General features: G+C 31.4%; 1 protein-coding gene and 1 pseudogene across 1 annotated transcript; both read left to right on the top strand.

Moving 5' to 3' along the window:
* Positions 1-4,841: 4,841 nt before the first annotated feature.
* LOC130961352 (protein STRUBBELIG-RECEPTOR FAMILY 6) lies at positions 4,842-10,664 on the top strand. The gene is made up of 16 exons (XM_057887185.1): positions 4,842-5,140; positions 5,823-5,952; positions 6,077-6,148; positions 6,325-6,387; positions 6,472-6,543; positions 6,649-6,720; positions 6,983-7,054; positions 7,148-7,213; positions 7,314-7,376; positions 7,477-7,784; positions 8,004-8,293; positions 8,549-8,820; positions 8,914-9,046; positions 9,190-9,326; positions 9,649-9,805; positions 10,354-10,664. The coding sequence occupies exons 1-16, from the start codon at positions 5,044-5,046 to the stop codon at positions 10,501-10,503; spliced, it is 2,154 nt and encodes a 717-aa protein (XP_057743168.1). The 5' UTR covers positions 4,842-5,043; the 3' UTR covers positions 10,504-10,664.
* Positions 10,665-12,749: 2,085 nt separating this feature from the next.
* LOC130962460 (uncharacterized) lies at positions 12,750-16,889 on the top strand (annotated as a pseudogene).
* The last annotated feature ends 265 nt before the right edge of the window (positions 16,890-17,154 follow it).

Below are 17,154 nucleotides of genomic sequence, written 5' to 3' on the forward strand. Positions count from 1 at the left end.
TAAATATTTTATTTTCATCTTTCGATGTATACTTAATATTTTGTTTCATCTTATGAGTGTTTTTAAATTTTTTTTTATGAATGAATTCTTTTATCAGGAAAAAAAACAATAATATAAGCATCATTTTTCTCAAATCAATTGTCTATTTGTCTCTCTCTCACTCTCTTTCTCTCCCCTCTTTCTCTCCCTTCTGATTTTTTCTAATCCTCTTCGTACACATAATCAAAATAGTGATGGACAAAGATTAAGAGAAAAATAAAATTTTAAAATAAATAAATAAATATTGGTTGATTATTGACAAAAAAAAAATTAGTTTCCGATTTTTATTGTTTATCTATTTATATTATGTTAAGTTAAAATAAGAGAAAAGAAACTAAACAAATTAAAAGTGATAAATTACTATATATATATATATGCGCACGCACCCGCATAAAAGTTTAAATTTAAAGATAAAAGAGTATTATTTTTTAATATTTGGATTAAATTCTAATTTTATTTTTAATATTATATTATTTTTCTTATTTTAGTCCTTTTGTTAAAATTATTTTTTAAATATTTTTTTATTATACTTTTCTTTAACGGCAAAATTTATAATTATAATAGTCATAATGGCGATTCTAGTAATTTGAAAATAAAAATAAAAAAGAATAAAATAAATAAAAAGATAATAATACAGGTAAAAAGATATTTAAAAAAAATAATTTTAACTGAAAAACAAAAGTAAAAATAATAAAATGTTTAAAATAAAAATAAAATTTCTTAAATATTATAAACAAACAATAATTTTAAAGAGACAAACAAAATTATTAAAATTAGTCTTATTTAATATTTATTAGTTATTATAATAATTAATTAATATTAAATAAGATAAATTTTTATTTTTGACTAATTTATTTTAGTTACTAAATATTTTCTAAGACAAAATAGAACTTAGCCAAAACACTAGGCGCTAAAATATACTTTACCAACAAGATAATAAATGCAAGCTTATATAATGTAAGTTAACTACATCTTACAAGTAAATGACTCAAATCAGACTAATTAGCAGCAAACAAATTCATTGATCTGACTTAAGTTGATTTGTCTTCTTTATATTAAAAAAATGTGATCATCAATAAAGTAAAAACAACGGATCTTGGAATACAATTTTATCCTTTTTATTTTGGTAAAAGATATCCATAATGACATTGTTCATCAACATAATGATTCATAGTTCTAAAGCTCTAGCTATGAGAGATTTAGGTAGGATTTGTTAACATACATACACCCACAGATATATATATATATATATATATATATATATATATATATATATATATATATATATATATATATATAACTAAATTTATGATGAATTAATAGTGTATGTTAGAAATTTTTTGGTTTAGATAATGTGAAACATGATATATTTCCTCATATTCTGGCATGGACAAAGATTTAGAGTATAGACTTGAACTTGTATACAAAGTAAGTGTGATCAATAATATATATTTCTAAAATTTTATTCTAATATTATATTAAAAATAAAAAAAATAAATTTCTAATTTTTTAATTAAAAATAAATAAGTCTTTGACTAGTTAAAAATATGAAAAATGTCTTTCATGTATTTATCTTCATATATTTTAAACGGGACGATTTAGATATTTCGTACTTTAGAAGACGAGAGAAGTTTTTGTATTTTTAATTTATTAAAAAAGATTTTATTTATCATCAAATTAAAAATTTATTTATCGTTTTCTCTAAAAATTAAGTGATAAGTCTAAATATTTTAAAGTTTATTTAATTTCTTATAATATGATCGGATCGGAGTTGAGTAAAAGTTTAATTAAAAAAAGTTAATAAAACATGGTAAATTAACAACCGACAGCTTCAATCAAGAATCAATTTAGTAGTAGTGAATTTATATATTTCGAAAAGAACAAGATTTCCTTTATAACATGAGCAAATATACCATGTCATCGTCATAACCTTATCCTGAAAAGTGAAAACATTAAAAAAGGAAATAGTATTTGTGGTTGATATAAAGGACAAAAAAGAGCAAATTAAAGCTACTGTTTGATAATAATAATATTAATAATAATAGTAATAAAAAAATATATGAAAAATTGACATTGAGACCAATCTTGAATCACAGTGTGGCAATTGATGTTGATTGCATGAAATCCAGTTCATTACGCGTAACATAATGCTGACTTTTGTTTCCACTATTAACTTTGCATTGCATACACGTTATTATTATTATTATTAGAATTAAATTAGAATAGATTGGATATCATATGTAAACTAAACTATATACATGCTCATATCATGGTCTCCACTCTCCATTATTATCATTTCAATTCAAGTCACAAATGATTTATTGACATTTCATAGTTGTTGTAGAAGGGACAGAATCCAATCAATCCATTATATATATTAGAAAAACGACATTAGTTACTTAAGACTCTTTACCTATGATACTACAACAATTAAATTTTAATTAAGCTTATTACCTTAGCTTAGTGAATTAAGAAATTGTTACATTAATTTTTAAAAAGTTTAATTATCGTTAGTTTCTACAGTTTTACTAAATTTTTAATTAAGTTTTTATATTTTTTTAATTAGGTTCTTATATTACTTTTAATTTTGTAATTACATTCTTAAAATTAACATAATATTTTTATCAAAATAAATACGGTTAAAAATTTAATTAAGTTTTTAGTTATAAATACTTTCAATTTACAAAGAAATATTCAGTTAACTCTAATATTTTTCTATACTAGAAAGGATTTAATTAATTACAAAATTAAAGCAATATAGGAACTCAATTGAAAAGAAAAAAATATAGAAATCTAATTAAAAATTTGATAAAATTATAAAGACTAACAGAATAATTAAATCTTTTTAAAATTTAATTTTTATATACTACTGGTGTAAAAAAATTTAGGATTGTTCTACTTCTAGTAAATAGTTTATCAATCCGTTTGAATAAGTGTCATTGTATCATTGTTTAGATTTTATTTTATGTATATAATAATTTATTGATCAGAAATAAGCGCTTAAATAAAATTTTGATATGCAATAAATTAATTTTTAATCTATCAAACTAAAAGATATCGTAAAAAAAAAAATTTTACACATATGTAATCGTATATTATTATCTGAAAAAGTAATTAATTTTTTAAACTTATTATTTAAAAAATTATCTAATTAAATACATAAATCTAATTAGTAAACGAGTAAAAAAAAAATCTAATTAAATACATTAAAATTAAATTTTAAAATATTTATTATTACTCAATTTTCCTCTATGGTAATTTTGAGTAAATGATGTTTCTTTGACTTTTTTTGACGTAACCGTTGGCATGAAATTGAAAAGCCACGTATAACAGTTTACAGTTCTAAAATTATAGCTTGGTATGCTTAATGACGATTTTGTAAACTAACGGTGACTTTATTAGTAAGTAATTGAAAACTTCATCAACTGTACAATTAGAGATCAGAATGACATAATAATAATAATAATAATAATAATAATAATAATAATAATAATAATAATAATAATAATAATAATAATAATAATAATTTTATTATTACAAGAATTAACTAGTTTCTCGTTTATATCAATACAAAATTAGATATTTATTTATATATAGATAATTTTTTAAGCGATGATAATCAGAATAAAATCTTTCACTCAAATGTTACCAACTTTACTATTTTATAATAAATAATGAAATTACACATGTTAAGATATAATACAACCTTTGTTTCAAATTATATTTTTGTCACCAAAAATAATTATATAAAATTACATCATTAAAACTATTTAATTTTTATTGTTATTAATTAACAAAAAAAGCTTATACTAAAAATCAATTTTGTTATTAGAGAATTAATTATTTAACAAAAAAAATCAACTAACAAAATAGTAGCTAAATAGAAGTCAAAAAGCTAAATTGTTAATGTATTAAAAAGTAAATTAAAAAAAATTAATTAATTGTTAGACGAAAAAAAAAAGTTAATTTCAAATCTTTTATCTTATTTATATCAATACAAAGGATTTTTTTTAACAAAAAATATAATAATAAAATAGTAGACGAAAGAAAAATTTTAAAATTGTTATTATAGAGAAAAAATAAATTACAAAATGTTAATTCTAATTCTTTTCCCAATACTATATATACTATGTGATGTCATATATTTTTCAATAATTAATATGATTAATAAAAATGTTATTTGTATAAGAAAGTCAATAATTAAAGTTAATTATTATGTATTTATATATTAATATATATTATTTAATTAATTTTTAATGTATATTTTGTATTGTAATATATATTTTATATTAGTGATTAATTTTAATAGTTAATTATTTTTATCTTACTTCCCCAAATTAATCTCAAGTAAATATATAGAGAAAAATCCAAATCAGCCCTGACAATTACTTCGAAAGACAACGAGGTTCCTGACAAAAAAAACTCCAACCCGGTCCCGGACAAAAAAAAAAAAAATTCAACCTGACCCTTGACAATTACTTCGAAAGGACAACGAGGTCCTTGTGCAAAAAAAAAATCAATGTTATTTTTTTTGGCACAGGGACTAATCAATCCCAAAAAAATTTATCAGAGGCCGAATTGAGTGTTTTTTTTTTCTTGGGGGCCTCGTTGTCTTTTTGAAATAATTCTCAGGGCGGATGGGTATTCACTCAAATATATTTGTAGTAATGATACATGATTATTTTCTGAATTATTTTTATCTTACTAATCCAAATTATAAAAGTTGATTTCATAAATCTAGTAATTAAATTCACACTTAACAAGTAAGAGTGATAAACTAAAGTAAGTGGTGGCTTTGGATTCTTCTGGCGATTCGTGCTTGCCAGCTTTGCTTTTACTCGGCAGCAACAACAAACATATATAAGCATCTCATTCACATGAACACCCCATCTAATATTTAATAATAAAAATCCATTTTTGACAAAAAGGGGTTGATTTCACAGCCAAATCGGATTCTGGGTTGGAAGAATTTCACCAAAAAAGAACAACAATTGGTTGATTCAGATGATGGAGGATCGAAGGCTGGTGCTGGTTCTCATCAGCACCTGCATTCTCTGTTTCTTGGTCATTGGCATTAATGGTGACACAGATCCAAATGATGGTTAGTGATGCTGTTCATTAATAATTCAATCATGTTCATTTTTTCTTTTTTCCTTCAAACTTTATTTTTTCAATGTGTGTGTTTCTTTTGTACTTGGATGTGTTAGTTGTATACAGTGTTTTAGACTTTTAGTGAAGAGTACTTCTTGCTATAATTGTCTTATGTTCCAATTTTCTGTTTTTGCTTTTTTATTTTTTTTAATTATTTGAAATTTATCTTTATAGTTCAGCTGATTTTCCAGTAGACTAGTTAGATTTGGATTTTGGAACAAAGTTTGTAATTTTTTTAAAAATTAATTTATGAGTTTCTTTTCATCTGAAATTAATGTAAATTCTATTACCATGAATAAATGTGGGTGTTTAATTTTCTTCTTTTTTTTTTTAGTTGATGTTTTTACTTTTATTTTTAATTATTGTGTTTAAGCCATGTTCTATCTGTTATGAGTGGTAATAGTAGTTAGTTGATATACAATTCTTGCTCTCTTCAGTAGGAACAAGGTTGCTAACAAGTGATCCAAAATCAAATACTTTCTGATGTAATAATAGTATGATTGGCATGTTTTTCTCATGATTTCCTCTGATATGAATGGGAATCTTCATCTTCCAATTTCATTCCTTTACTTTTGACTTCAATGTTTGTTTCTGTGTTCTCAAAACTTTGTTATCCTGAATGTTTGATGCAGCTAATGCTCTAAGGAGCTTGTATCAGAATATGAACTCACCATCTCAACTAAATTGGCCTCAGAATGGCAATGATCCTTGTGGACAGTCTTGGAAAGGCATTAGTTGCAAGGACAATCGCGTCACCGAGATGTGAAGCCTTAATCTCCTAAATCCTAATCACTTTATACATGTTTCGATTATTACTCTTTTCGGCTCCAATGTCTGATATATGTGTTGTTGTTTGGTTTTTTTCCGATCATTTACTTCTTATCAGCAAGTTACCTGGTCTTCAACTTAGTGGAACTTTGGGTTACCAGCTCGAAAGCTTGACATCTGTGACTTACTTGTAAGTTAAGCCTCGTTCGGTAACTGTTTCAGGACATAAAATACAGAGACACGGAGAAAATCTGTCTTGTACTGTGTCCTTTGACAATATCCAAATGCAGCCTTAATGATCTTGTTCATTGTATATCCAGTTTTGTATGTATTGTTACTGTCGTCGTAAATCGAAAATCTTTGCAGTGACTTGAGTAACAACAATCTTGGTGGCAGCTGGTACCAACTCCCTCCAAATTTGCAGCACCTGTATGTCTTACACTTCTGTTTATTTTTGTTTCTCGGACTTTCGGTAGTCGAATTCTAACATACTTGATACTTCTTTGTATGCAGAAATCTCGCTAATAATAATTTCAATGGGCCGATCCCATATTCGATCTCTCAAATTACTTCACTTAAATACCTGTATGTAACTATATTCTTGAATTCTTATATGCTTTTCATTGTGTACCTATAAACCTCCTTGCTAAGCCACTGTAGTAATCTGCAAAATTAACATTGATTCTGTAGGAATCTTGGTCACAACCAGTTCCAACAAGGATTGACTGTTGACTTTTCAAAGCTTACTTCCCTCTCTACACTGTAAGATTCCCTCAATTCCATATACCTTTCAGCAACATTGATGTTATGACTTCTTTGTTTTTCGTTGTGGATTCATTAAAATTTTGTACTTAAAAATTTAATATTATTTCTGATTCCATGCTAATTCATATTCTTTATTTGTTTCTGCGAAAAGGCTTCATATACATTGGCTATTTTGTGATATTTACATGCATATGATTCTTGTAATCTAAAACTTTTGAGTTACTGATCCATCAACTATAATATCTGTAACCTGTTGTAGGGATCTTTCGTCCAATTCGCTGACAGGGGATCTCCCTCAGACAATGAGCTCACTTTCGAGCTTGTCAACCTTGTAAGCATCGAGTTTTGTATTCTTTCTTTCTTTTTTCTTCATGTTTGCATGGTATTGATTGCATTCTAAGTGGACTTATTTGTCTTTGTTTAGGTATCTGCAAAACAACCAGTTCACGGGCACCATCGATGTTCTTGCTAACCTGCCACTTGACACTTTGTGAGCCTCTTTTATGTCATTTGCTGCCATGGAAAACTTCTTTCCTATATTTATATAATAACCTTTCAAGTTCTAATTATTTTCTGAATATTTCTCTCAGGAATGTGGAAAACAATCATTTTACAGGCTGGATACCGGAACAGCTGAATGGCATAGACCTACAGTGAGTATTACCATTATCTGCAATTTTTCAAACTAAGAATATTTATTTGTTTATTTCATTATATAAATCTTGAATGATAAGCCAAGGTTTAAAATGACAGAAAGGGTGGTAATTCATGGAGCTCGGGGCCTGCGCCCCCTCCGCCTCCTGGGACACCTCCAGCAACAACCAGCCGTCACCACAAATCCGGTGGGCATGGCAGCTCATCAGGTGGTAGCTCTAGTGATGGGGGTAAAAAATCTGGTATTGGAGCCGGTGGCGTTGCTGGAATAGTGATCTCCATATTGGTTGTTGGGGCAATAGTAGCATTCTTCCTGGTGAAGAGAAGATCCAAGAAGTCGTCGTCATTAGACACGGAAAAGCTTGACAATCAGCCATTGGCTCCTCTTGCTTCAAATGAAGTGCACGGTTTGTATCTTGGTTCTCGCATACTATTGAAAATCCTTTCTTACCTTTTTCCTTTATGATTAACTTTATGCTACTTATTTCTCATTTTAAATAGTTTCACATTTCATTCTCTTCTTGAAATGTGTTTGATATAGACCTTACTTTATATGCTTAATTCTACTTGTGGATTGTGATAAGTTAGTTATCTGAAGTAACATATTACAACATTTCATAATGCAGGATTGAATTCTATGCAGAGTTCCTCTGTGATTGACTTGAAAACATTTGACACTCCTGTGGAACCAATAAATGTTAAACCCCCTATTAAACCCCCACCTCTCAAATCATTCGACGAGGAAGAAATTCCAAAGAAGCCAACTGCTGTCAAGAAGACTGTCGCTGCTCCCGCAAATGTGAAAGCATATTCTATAGCTGACCTGCAGATTGCTACTTCAAGCTTCAGTGTGGATCAACTCCTTGGAGAGGGGTCTTTCGGACGTGTATACCGTGCACAATTCGATGATGGAAAGGTACTCCTTATCGCATCCTTACTTTACAAGTCCAATTCTATGTCTTATTCTGCGGGCAAAGATATGGAAAATCCAAAAATAATGCCATGCCCTTGGGAAATGTCTTAAAAGTGACTCACCTGAGTCTTTCTCAATATATATAAGCATGCCAAATTGCTAATACACTTGATGATATATGTCAAAAAATGTTAACATATCTTCTGAATCCATGCAGAGGCTTATTAATGGTTTTGACTTTGACATGAATTGTTGTAGGTTCTTGCAGTAAAGAAGATAGATTCATCTATCATTCCCCATGATTCATCCAACGATTTTGTGGAAGTAGTCTCAAACATCTCCCATTTGCATCATCAAAATGTGACAGAGCTTGTTGGTTATTGTTCGGAGCATGGACAACACCTCTTGGTCTACGAGTTCCATAAAAATGGATCGCTGCATGACTTCCTTCACCTACCTGATGAGTACAGCAAACCATTGATATGGAACTCTCGTGTCAAGATCGCTCTAGGGACAGCTCGCGCCTTAGAGTGAGTTAGTTGTTTGCAAGTGTAAATAGAATAATGACCTCTTATTTCTTTCCCCAAAAGTCAATAACCAACCTCTTCTTTCTCTTTTTTAAGGTACCTACATGAAGTTTGTTCGCCTTCGGTTGTTCATAAGGATATTAAGTCAACCAACATATTGCTTGATTCAGATCTTAACCCTCATCTTTCAGATTGTGGATTGGCAAGCTATATTCCAAATGCAGACCAGGTGATTTTAATTTTTGGAACAAATATGCTGTGAATTTCAGTTTCAAATGGATGCACTCTTAATGAATGCATTTTTTCCTTTTATCTTGTGTCACACGGCTTACATATGAAAATTATTAGTTCTAAATATCGTCTCATGTTCAGGTATTGAACAATAATGCTGGATCGGGATACGAAGCACCGGAAGTTGGTATGTCCGGTCAGTATACGCTTAAGAGTGATGTCTACAGCTTTGGAGTTGTCATGTTGGAACTTCTTAGTGGAAGGAAACCGTTTGACAGGTAATTGATGCATCTTTTAGGTGGTTACTCGTGAAAATGTCTTCATGGGAAGATGATAGCTGAGATGTAAACACGTGTCATGTCAAGTAGTTTAGTAAAAAATGTCAAACTATCTAACGGTTTTTAACTATTATTTTCACATGAAGACATCTTCATGTGACTAGTTTTAACATTCGCATGCTCTCCAAAATCAACAGCGCATTTAGTAACATATATAGTTTAATCTATAATATAAAACCCTTCAAAGTAGTTAGGGTAGGTAGATGCACCAATTTCTTTTGATATCATTTGTATTTTGTTGTTTAAAAAACTCCTTCGGCAGCTCAAGGCCAAGATACGAGCAGTCTTTGGTACGGTGGGCGACACCACAACTCCATGATATCGATGCATTGGCTAAAATGGTTGATCCTGCGCTGGAAGGGCTATACCCGGTTAAGTCGCTGTCCCGTTTTGCCGATGTTATCGCACTTTGTGTTCAGGTAATGTCACACATATATGTCTCCTTTTTGTTGTCTTAACAACCAAATAAACTACATATATTCATGTGCGTCTATGTGTATGTGTGTCTTTGTGTTTTGAGAGAGTAAACAAACACAGCCTAAGTTACTTGTTTGGCTACTACACACTATAAAAAGAGGTGGGTACTCCAATGAAGACTATAATTGTCTTTATATGAAGATGCTTCCTTTTGACAATCGGGTGGTGGATTGTAGGGTTTTGATTTTAGCATGTTATAAGAGCGTTGCCTTTATCTAAAAGCGTTGATATTTCCTTTAAATCGTTACTTTTTCTTATAAGTCACGTTTTAAAGTGTAACAAAACAAATATCTTCATGGAAGGATGTTTTTGACATATTGGAGTAGATGCCTTAAAAAGAAAAAACAGCCTAAATGTTAGGGTGATCCAAATGCCAAAACTCATGTCAAAGGGAGGATTTATATGTGCTTTTAATGTATTTATCATTTCAGGAAAAGTAACTAACTAACTACATGATTGTTGTAATATAATGTAATGATTGTTTTGGCAGCCGGAGCCGGAATTCCGACCACCGATGTCGGAAGTGGTTCAAGCATTAGTTCGGTTAGTGCAGAGAGCAAACATGAGCAAAAGGACATTTGGGACTGAGCAAGGAGGAACACCAAGAGCGGGTGATGAGCCTGATACACCAGACATGTAAATTTTATTGCAAATAATAAGATCATTGTGTTTAATAGAATGGCTTAAAAATGGAAAGGAAAAACAAAATAATATTATTCTCTCTTTCTTTGAATGTACCTTCTATTATTGTTTGAGGTTGAACAATTTTTTTCGTGTAATATACAGCGTTAGTCCTTTCAATTTGTTGGTAATATAAATAATTATATTATTTTGCACAATTCAAGCTATGTTTTATCTTTTATTATTTTCTTTTTTTTTTATTATTTTTTTTGTAAATTTATTTATAATATACAACAATTAATAAGTTATGATAAGGTAAGAAGGTTACTGATAACGCACTCTACAGATACTAATTCAAATTACGCGCGTTTTCAGTTTTTTTCCACTCTCATTCCGAAATACTTTCTTCTGCTCTCATTCCAAAACTGTTTCATCTTCCTATTCAAATTTAAAATCCAAAATCGTTTAACAATTAGAAATTTCTCAAATCAGAGTGATAGTCATGTGGGACAAACTGAGTCATGTGTTCAGGAGATGCATAAAAAATTAAGCAAGACAATGATTAGCGGGATGCATCAAAAATTAGGCAAGACAATGATTAGCGAGTATCAAAAGTCAAATGTCTTATTATTTTACAAGATGCATTGAAGACCTTCATTAATCAAGATGTCTTCTTCTTAGAATTTATTTTATATTTATTTTATTTTTGTTGTTTATTTGTTTTAGGTCCAGATATGATTTTACCCATTTTTTTTCTATTCTAGTGAACTTATGAGTTAAGGTTTTAAATTTAAGAGGTATAAAAACCTTCTAAGACTTAGTAGCCACTTTTTCTTTAATTTTGATGAATGAAATTTTCTTTGAGTTTCTTTGAGAAACTTGGGTGTTATCAGGTGAGGTAAAGTGATTTCCTTAACTGTTGCATCAGGAAATCAAATCAAATTGAGGTAGAGGAGTCCCTTTCTTTGATTTTCCATCTTATCCTGAGTTACGTTCTGTATCATTTGGTATCAGATTTCAGGTACTAGATTAATTTTCATTAGTCTACGATTATCATTCTTGTGTTCTAAATACATTAAAAAAAAATCCAGCCACATATAGACAGTTTATCCTTACGTCTTCTTCTTTTCTTGTTGATTGGCTTTTTAATTCCTTTTCCTAAGATTATTGTCTGTCCTTGCTGTTTTTGTGTTTCTCATTATTCTTTTTGTCCTTCCTTTCCTATTAGTTTATTATCTTTTTTCTCATTATTAGGAAAAAAAAAAGAGTACGCACTTTGAAGTTTCTTCCTATTATTAGTAAATTTTTCTTTTACCAACACATCTTGAGTACAAAAAAAAGAATACGTACTTTCAAGTTTACACAGTAGCATTTTAGCAAAGTAAAAAAAAAAAGCGTTGTGTTCTTCTATAAAAAAAGCAACAATCTCAAAAAAAAAAAATAAAAAAAAGAAAAAAATCATTCCATACGTTATTATTCTTATTCTTATTCTTATTATTATTATTATTATTATTATTATTTTTATTATCCTTATCTTTTGTCTTTTGTGTCCTTATCCCTTTTTATTATCCTTTCCATCTTTTCTTTTATCGTTGCGTCGGATTTTCTCTATCTTTTATTTTTGTTTGATTTCTAAAGTGCAACAGTCAAAGAGTTTCAAGAGTGGTAAAAGGCAAGAGTGGTAAGTTCAATAGAGGGTAAAAGCCAATTTTGAGAATAAATACGAGTGTCCATCTTTGAGTGAAACACGTGAGCGAGTGATTGTGAGGTCCTTTCTATAACATTTTGTTGCAGGTTCATTGTTATGGCAGCTCATTCTAAAGATACTGTAGTTGACATGGAGTTGATGCAAAGGGCTATTCAACACTTAACCAATCGCTTGACTGAATTGGAAGTATGGAGGTAAGAGGTGACACAGACACTATCCAAGAATATTAAACAAGGACCTTTTCGGAATCGGCGTCCTAGTCATGTACCTTCTGATGATGACTCTGATGGGGTTATAACACCTCGACACAAAAGTCAAGATAGCAATATCAACGCCATCAAGATGCAAATACCACCATTCAAAGGGAGAAATGATCATGAAGTTTATTTGGAGTGAGAATGTAAGATGGAAAGAATTTTTGCTTGTCATAATTACTCTAAAGCAAAGAAGGTTCGTTTGGCAGCAGTTGCATTCTCTGACTATGCCTTACTTTGGTGGGATGAATTAGTGAAGACAAGACGGAGGAATGATGATCACCATATAAAGTCTTGGATCTTATGAAGCGCCTCATGAAGAAACGATTTGTGCCTTCGTACTATTACAGTGAAGTGCATCAGAAGTTACATCGACTGACTCAAGGCTCCAAGTCCGTTGAAGACTACCATAAGGAAATGGAGATGCTTATGATTACTGCCAACATAGAAGAGGACACTGAGGTTACTATGGCACGATTTGTAGGTGGTTTGAATAGAGCGATTGCTGATGTGGTGGAGTTACACCATTATGTGGAGCTGGAGGATTTGGTTAGTATGGCTATGAAGGTGGAGAGGCAACAACAAAGAAGAACACCAAGAGGATTGTCTCATGCTAATCCTAAGTGGGACTCTCGTGTTGCTGACACAACAAAGACTACGAGTATTGACTCCAATGCGTTGTTTGATGCTACGAAAAAGAAAGGTAATTCTAACTCTTCTTCTGCTACTTCTAGGCATCGTGATATTAAATGCTTCAAGTGTCATGGTATGGGTCATTATGCTAATGAATGCCCAAACAGGAGATTGATGGTTATTAGAGGAGATGATATTGTGTCTGATTTTGATCATGGTGATGATTCTGATCACAATAGTATGCCACCTTTGGAGGATTGTTCCGATGGTGATGTTGAGTATGCAGTCCATGATGAATCTCTTGTTGTTAGACGCGCTTTGAATTTGCAGGTGAAAGAAGAAAGTCTAGAGCAACGCCACAATCTTTTTCACACTAGATGCTTGGTGGGTGAAAAAATGTGTAGCCTAATTATTGATGGTGGGAGTTGGACTAATGTGGCTAGTACACTTATGGTGGAGAAATTGAGTTTGACATGTGTTCGACATCCTAAACCATATACGTTGCAGTGGTTGAATGATAGTGGAGAGATCAAGGTTGACAAACAGGTGACAATTGCATTCTCTGTTGGCAAGTATGTTGATGAGGCATTGTGTGATGTGGTGCCAATGCAAGCTTGTCATTTATTATTGGGGCGACCTTGGCAGTTCGACCGTTGAACATTTCATGATGGTTATACGAATCGATTCTCCTTTTATTTTAATGGTCGCAAGATCATTCTTGCTCCTTTATCACCTAAGGAGGTTTACCTTGACCAGTTGAAGCTTCAACAGGATACCAAGGGGAACATGGGATGTGAGATCATAGAAAAATCTGAGAGAAAAGAGGCAATGAGAGAAAAGAATATAGCAAAAGGCCCAAAGGTGAGTGAAAAGAAAGAAAAGAGTCCATGTCATGAGAGTAGTACAAATACAAAAAAAATTGAAAAAGTTGAGAGCAAATTGTGTTTCTTTGCAAAAGAGAGAGATTTAAAGAGTGTTTTAATAGGCAAGAAAGCTTTGTTTATGGTTCGGTTTCGGGATACTTTATTTTCTGACACTGACCTTAACCCAAATTTGCCAAATAGCTTTGTCTCTTTGTTGCAGGAATTTTTCGATGTCTTTCTTACTGACGTACCACGTGGTCTGCCTCCATTACGTGGGATTGAGCACCAAATTAATTTTATTCCTGGTGCTAGCATTCCTAATAGACCAGCCTATAGGAGTAATCCTGAAGAGACAAAGAAGCTTCAAAGGCAAGTGGAGGAGTTATTAGCCAAAGGTCACATCCGGGAGAGTTTGAGTCCATGTGCTGTACCAGTTTTGTTGGTTCCAAAGAAGGATGGTACTTGGCGAATGTGTGTGGATTGTCGTGCAGTCAATAAAATTACGGTAAAGTATCGTTATCCTTTCCCTAGGTTAGATGACATGCTTGATGAGTTATATGGTGCATGCATATTCACTAATATTGATTTGAAAAGTGGGTATCATCAAATTAGAATGAAATCAGGGGATGAATGGAAGACTGCATTTCAAACAAAACATGGGTTATATGAGTGGTTAGTAATGCCTTTTGGGTTAACTAATGCCCCTAGTACTTTTATGCGTCTAATGAACCATGTTTTGCGAGACTTTTTGGGTAAATTTGTTGTTGTTTATTTTGATGATATTCTCATTTATAGCACTTGTTTGGATGACCACTTGTCACATGTTTCAGCTGTTTTAGAAATGCTTCGAAAAGAAAAATTATATGCTAATATTAAAAAGTGCACTTTTTGTATTGATCGAGTTATATTTCTTGGTTTTGTTGTGAGTGCGAGTGGAATTGAAGTTGATGAGGAAAAGGTAAAGGCTATTCGTGAATGGCCAACGCCTAAGAATGCTTCTGAGGTACGAAGTTTTCATGGGTTAGCTGGGTTTTATAGAAGATTTGTAAAAAAATTTTTTACCATTGCTGCGCCTCTCACAGAGGTTATAAAAAAGGATGTTGGATTTAAATGGGAAAGGGAACAAGACATTGCATTTCATACCCTAAAAGACTGTTTGTGTTCTGCTCCTATTCTTGTTTTACCTAACTTTGATAAAACCTTTGAGATTGAATGTGATGCTTCTGGGATTGGTATAGATGCTGTTTTAATGCAGGAAAAACGAGCCATTGCCTTGTTCAGTGAAAATTTGAATTTAGCTCAGCGTAAATATTCAACATATGACAAAGAATTATATGCTTTGGTTCGGGCTTTAGAGGTTTGGCAACACTACCTCTTACCTAAGGAGTTTGTGATTCACACGGATCATGAATCTTTGAAGCACTTAGAAGGACAAGGTAAGCTTGATAAAAGACATGCTAAATGGTTGGAATTTATTGAAACATTTCCCTATATGATTGCCTTTAAACAAGGTAAAGATAATGTCGTTGCTGATGCTTTATCTCGGAGGTATGCTTTGATTACTACCCTTACCTCTAAGTTATTTGGATTTGAGTTTTTAAAGGGGTTATATGTTACTGATTCTGACTTTTCTGCTATTTATGCCTCTTGTGAACATAGTGCATTTAACAAATTTTATAGACATGAAGGTTTTCTGTTTCGTGACAATAGAATTTGTGTGCCTGCTTGTTCTATGAGGGACTTACTTGTTCTTGAATCACATAATGGAGGTTTGATGGGTCATTTTGGTGTGCATAAGACATTGGATGTGTTATCTGAACATTTTTACTGGTCACGCATGCGTAGAGATGTTGAAAAATTTTGTGCTAAATGTGTTGCATGTAAACAGGCTAAATCTAAGTCTTTACCACATGGTTTGTATGCCCCTTTACCTGTTCCTATGCATCCGTAGGTTGATATTTCTATGGATTTTGTTCTTGGTTTGCCTCGAACAAAAAAAGGTCGAGATAGCATTTTTGTTGTGGTAGACAGATTTAGTAAAATGGCTCATTTTATTGCATGCCATAAAACTGATGATGCAACAAATATTGCTGATCTGTTTTTTAGAGAGGTTGTGCGTTTGTATGGTGTTCCCCAAACTATTGTTTTTGATCATGACGTAAAATTTTTGAGTCATTTTTGAAAATTTTTATGGGGTAAATTAGGCACAAAATTATTATACTCTACTACTTGTCATCCTCAAACTGATGGTCAAAGTGAAGTAGTAAATAGAACATTAGGGACCTTATTACGTGCTGTTGTTGGTAAGAATTTAAAAACTTGGGAAGATTGTTTACCTTTTATTGAGTTTGCTTATAATAGAACTATTCATTCTTCTACTGGATTTTCTCCTTTTGAACTTGTTTATGGTTTTAATCCTTTAACTATTTTGGACTTATTACCTTTGCCTTTGAGTGATATTGTTAGCTTGGATGCAGACGGTAAAGCGGAAAAGGTTAAAGCTATGCACTTGAAAGCACGTGAATTGCTTGAAAAGAAAAATAAGTTGACAGCTCAACAGGTGAATAAAGGTCGAAGACATCTTGTCTTTGAACCTGGTGACTGGGTATGTGTTCATTTGAGAAAGGAGAGGTTTCCTACTTAAAGAAAATCCAAGTTAGACCCTAGGGGTGATGGTCTATTTCAAGTGCTCGAAAGGATAAATAACAATGCTTATAAGATTGACCTTCCAGGTGAGTATAATGTATCAGCTACTTTTAATGTCTCTGACCTATCTCCTTTTGATTGTGATGCAGATTTGAGGACGAATCTTTTTCAGGAGGGAGGGAATGATACGAGTCATGTGGGACAAACTGAGAACTGTCATATGCCAATTGGTCCAATTACAAGAGCAACAACTAAGAGAATAAGAGAAGGTTTTGCAAACATGGCTAAATCATGTGTTTAGGAGATGCATTAAGAATTAGGCAAGACAATGATTAGCGATTATCAAAAGTCAAATGTCTTACTATTTTACAAGATGCATTGAAGACCCTCATTAATCAAGATGTCATCTTCTTAGAATTTATTTTATATTTATTTTATTTTTGTTGTTTGTTTGTTTTAGGCCCAGATATGATTTGGCCCATTTTTTCTATTCTAGTGAACTTATGAGTTAGGGTTTTAAATTTAAGAGGTATAAAAACCCTCTAAGACTTGGTAGCCACTTTTTC

The sequence above is a fragment of the Arachis stenosperma genome, chromosome 2 (assembly GCF_014773155.1).
Source record: "Arachis stenosperma cultivar V10309 chromosome 2, arast.V10309.gnm1.PFL2, whole genome shotgun sequence".
Taxonomy (NCBI): domain Eukaryota; kingdom Viridiplantae; phylum Streptophyta; class Magnoliopsida; order Fabales; family Fabaceae; genus Arachis; species Arachis stenosperma.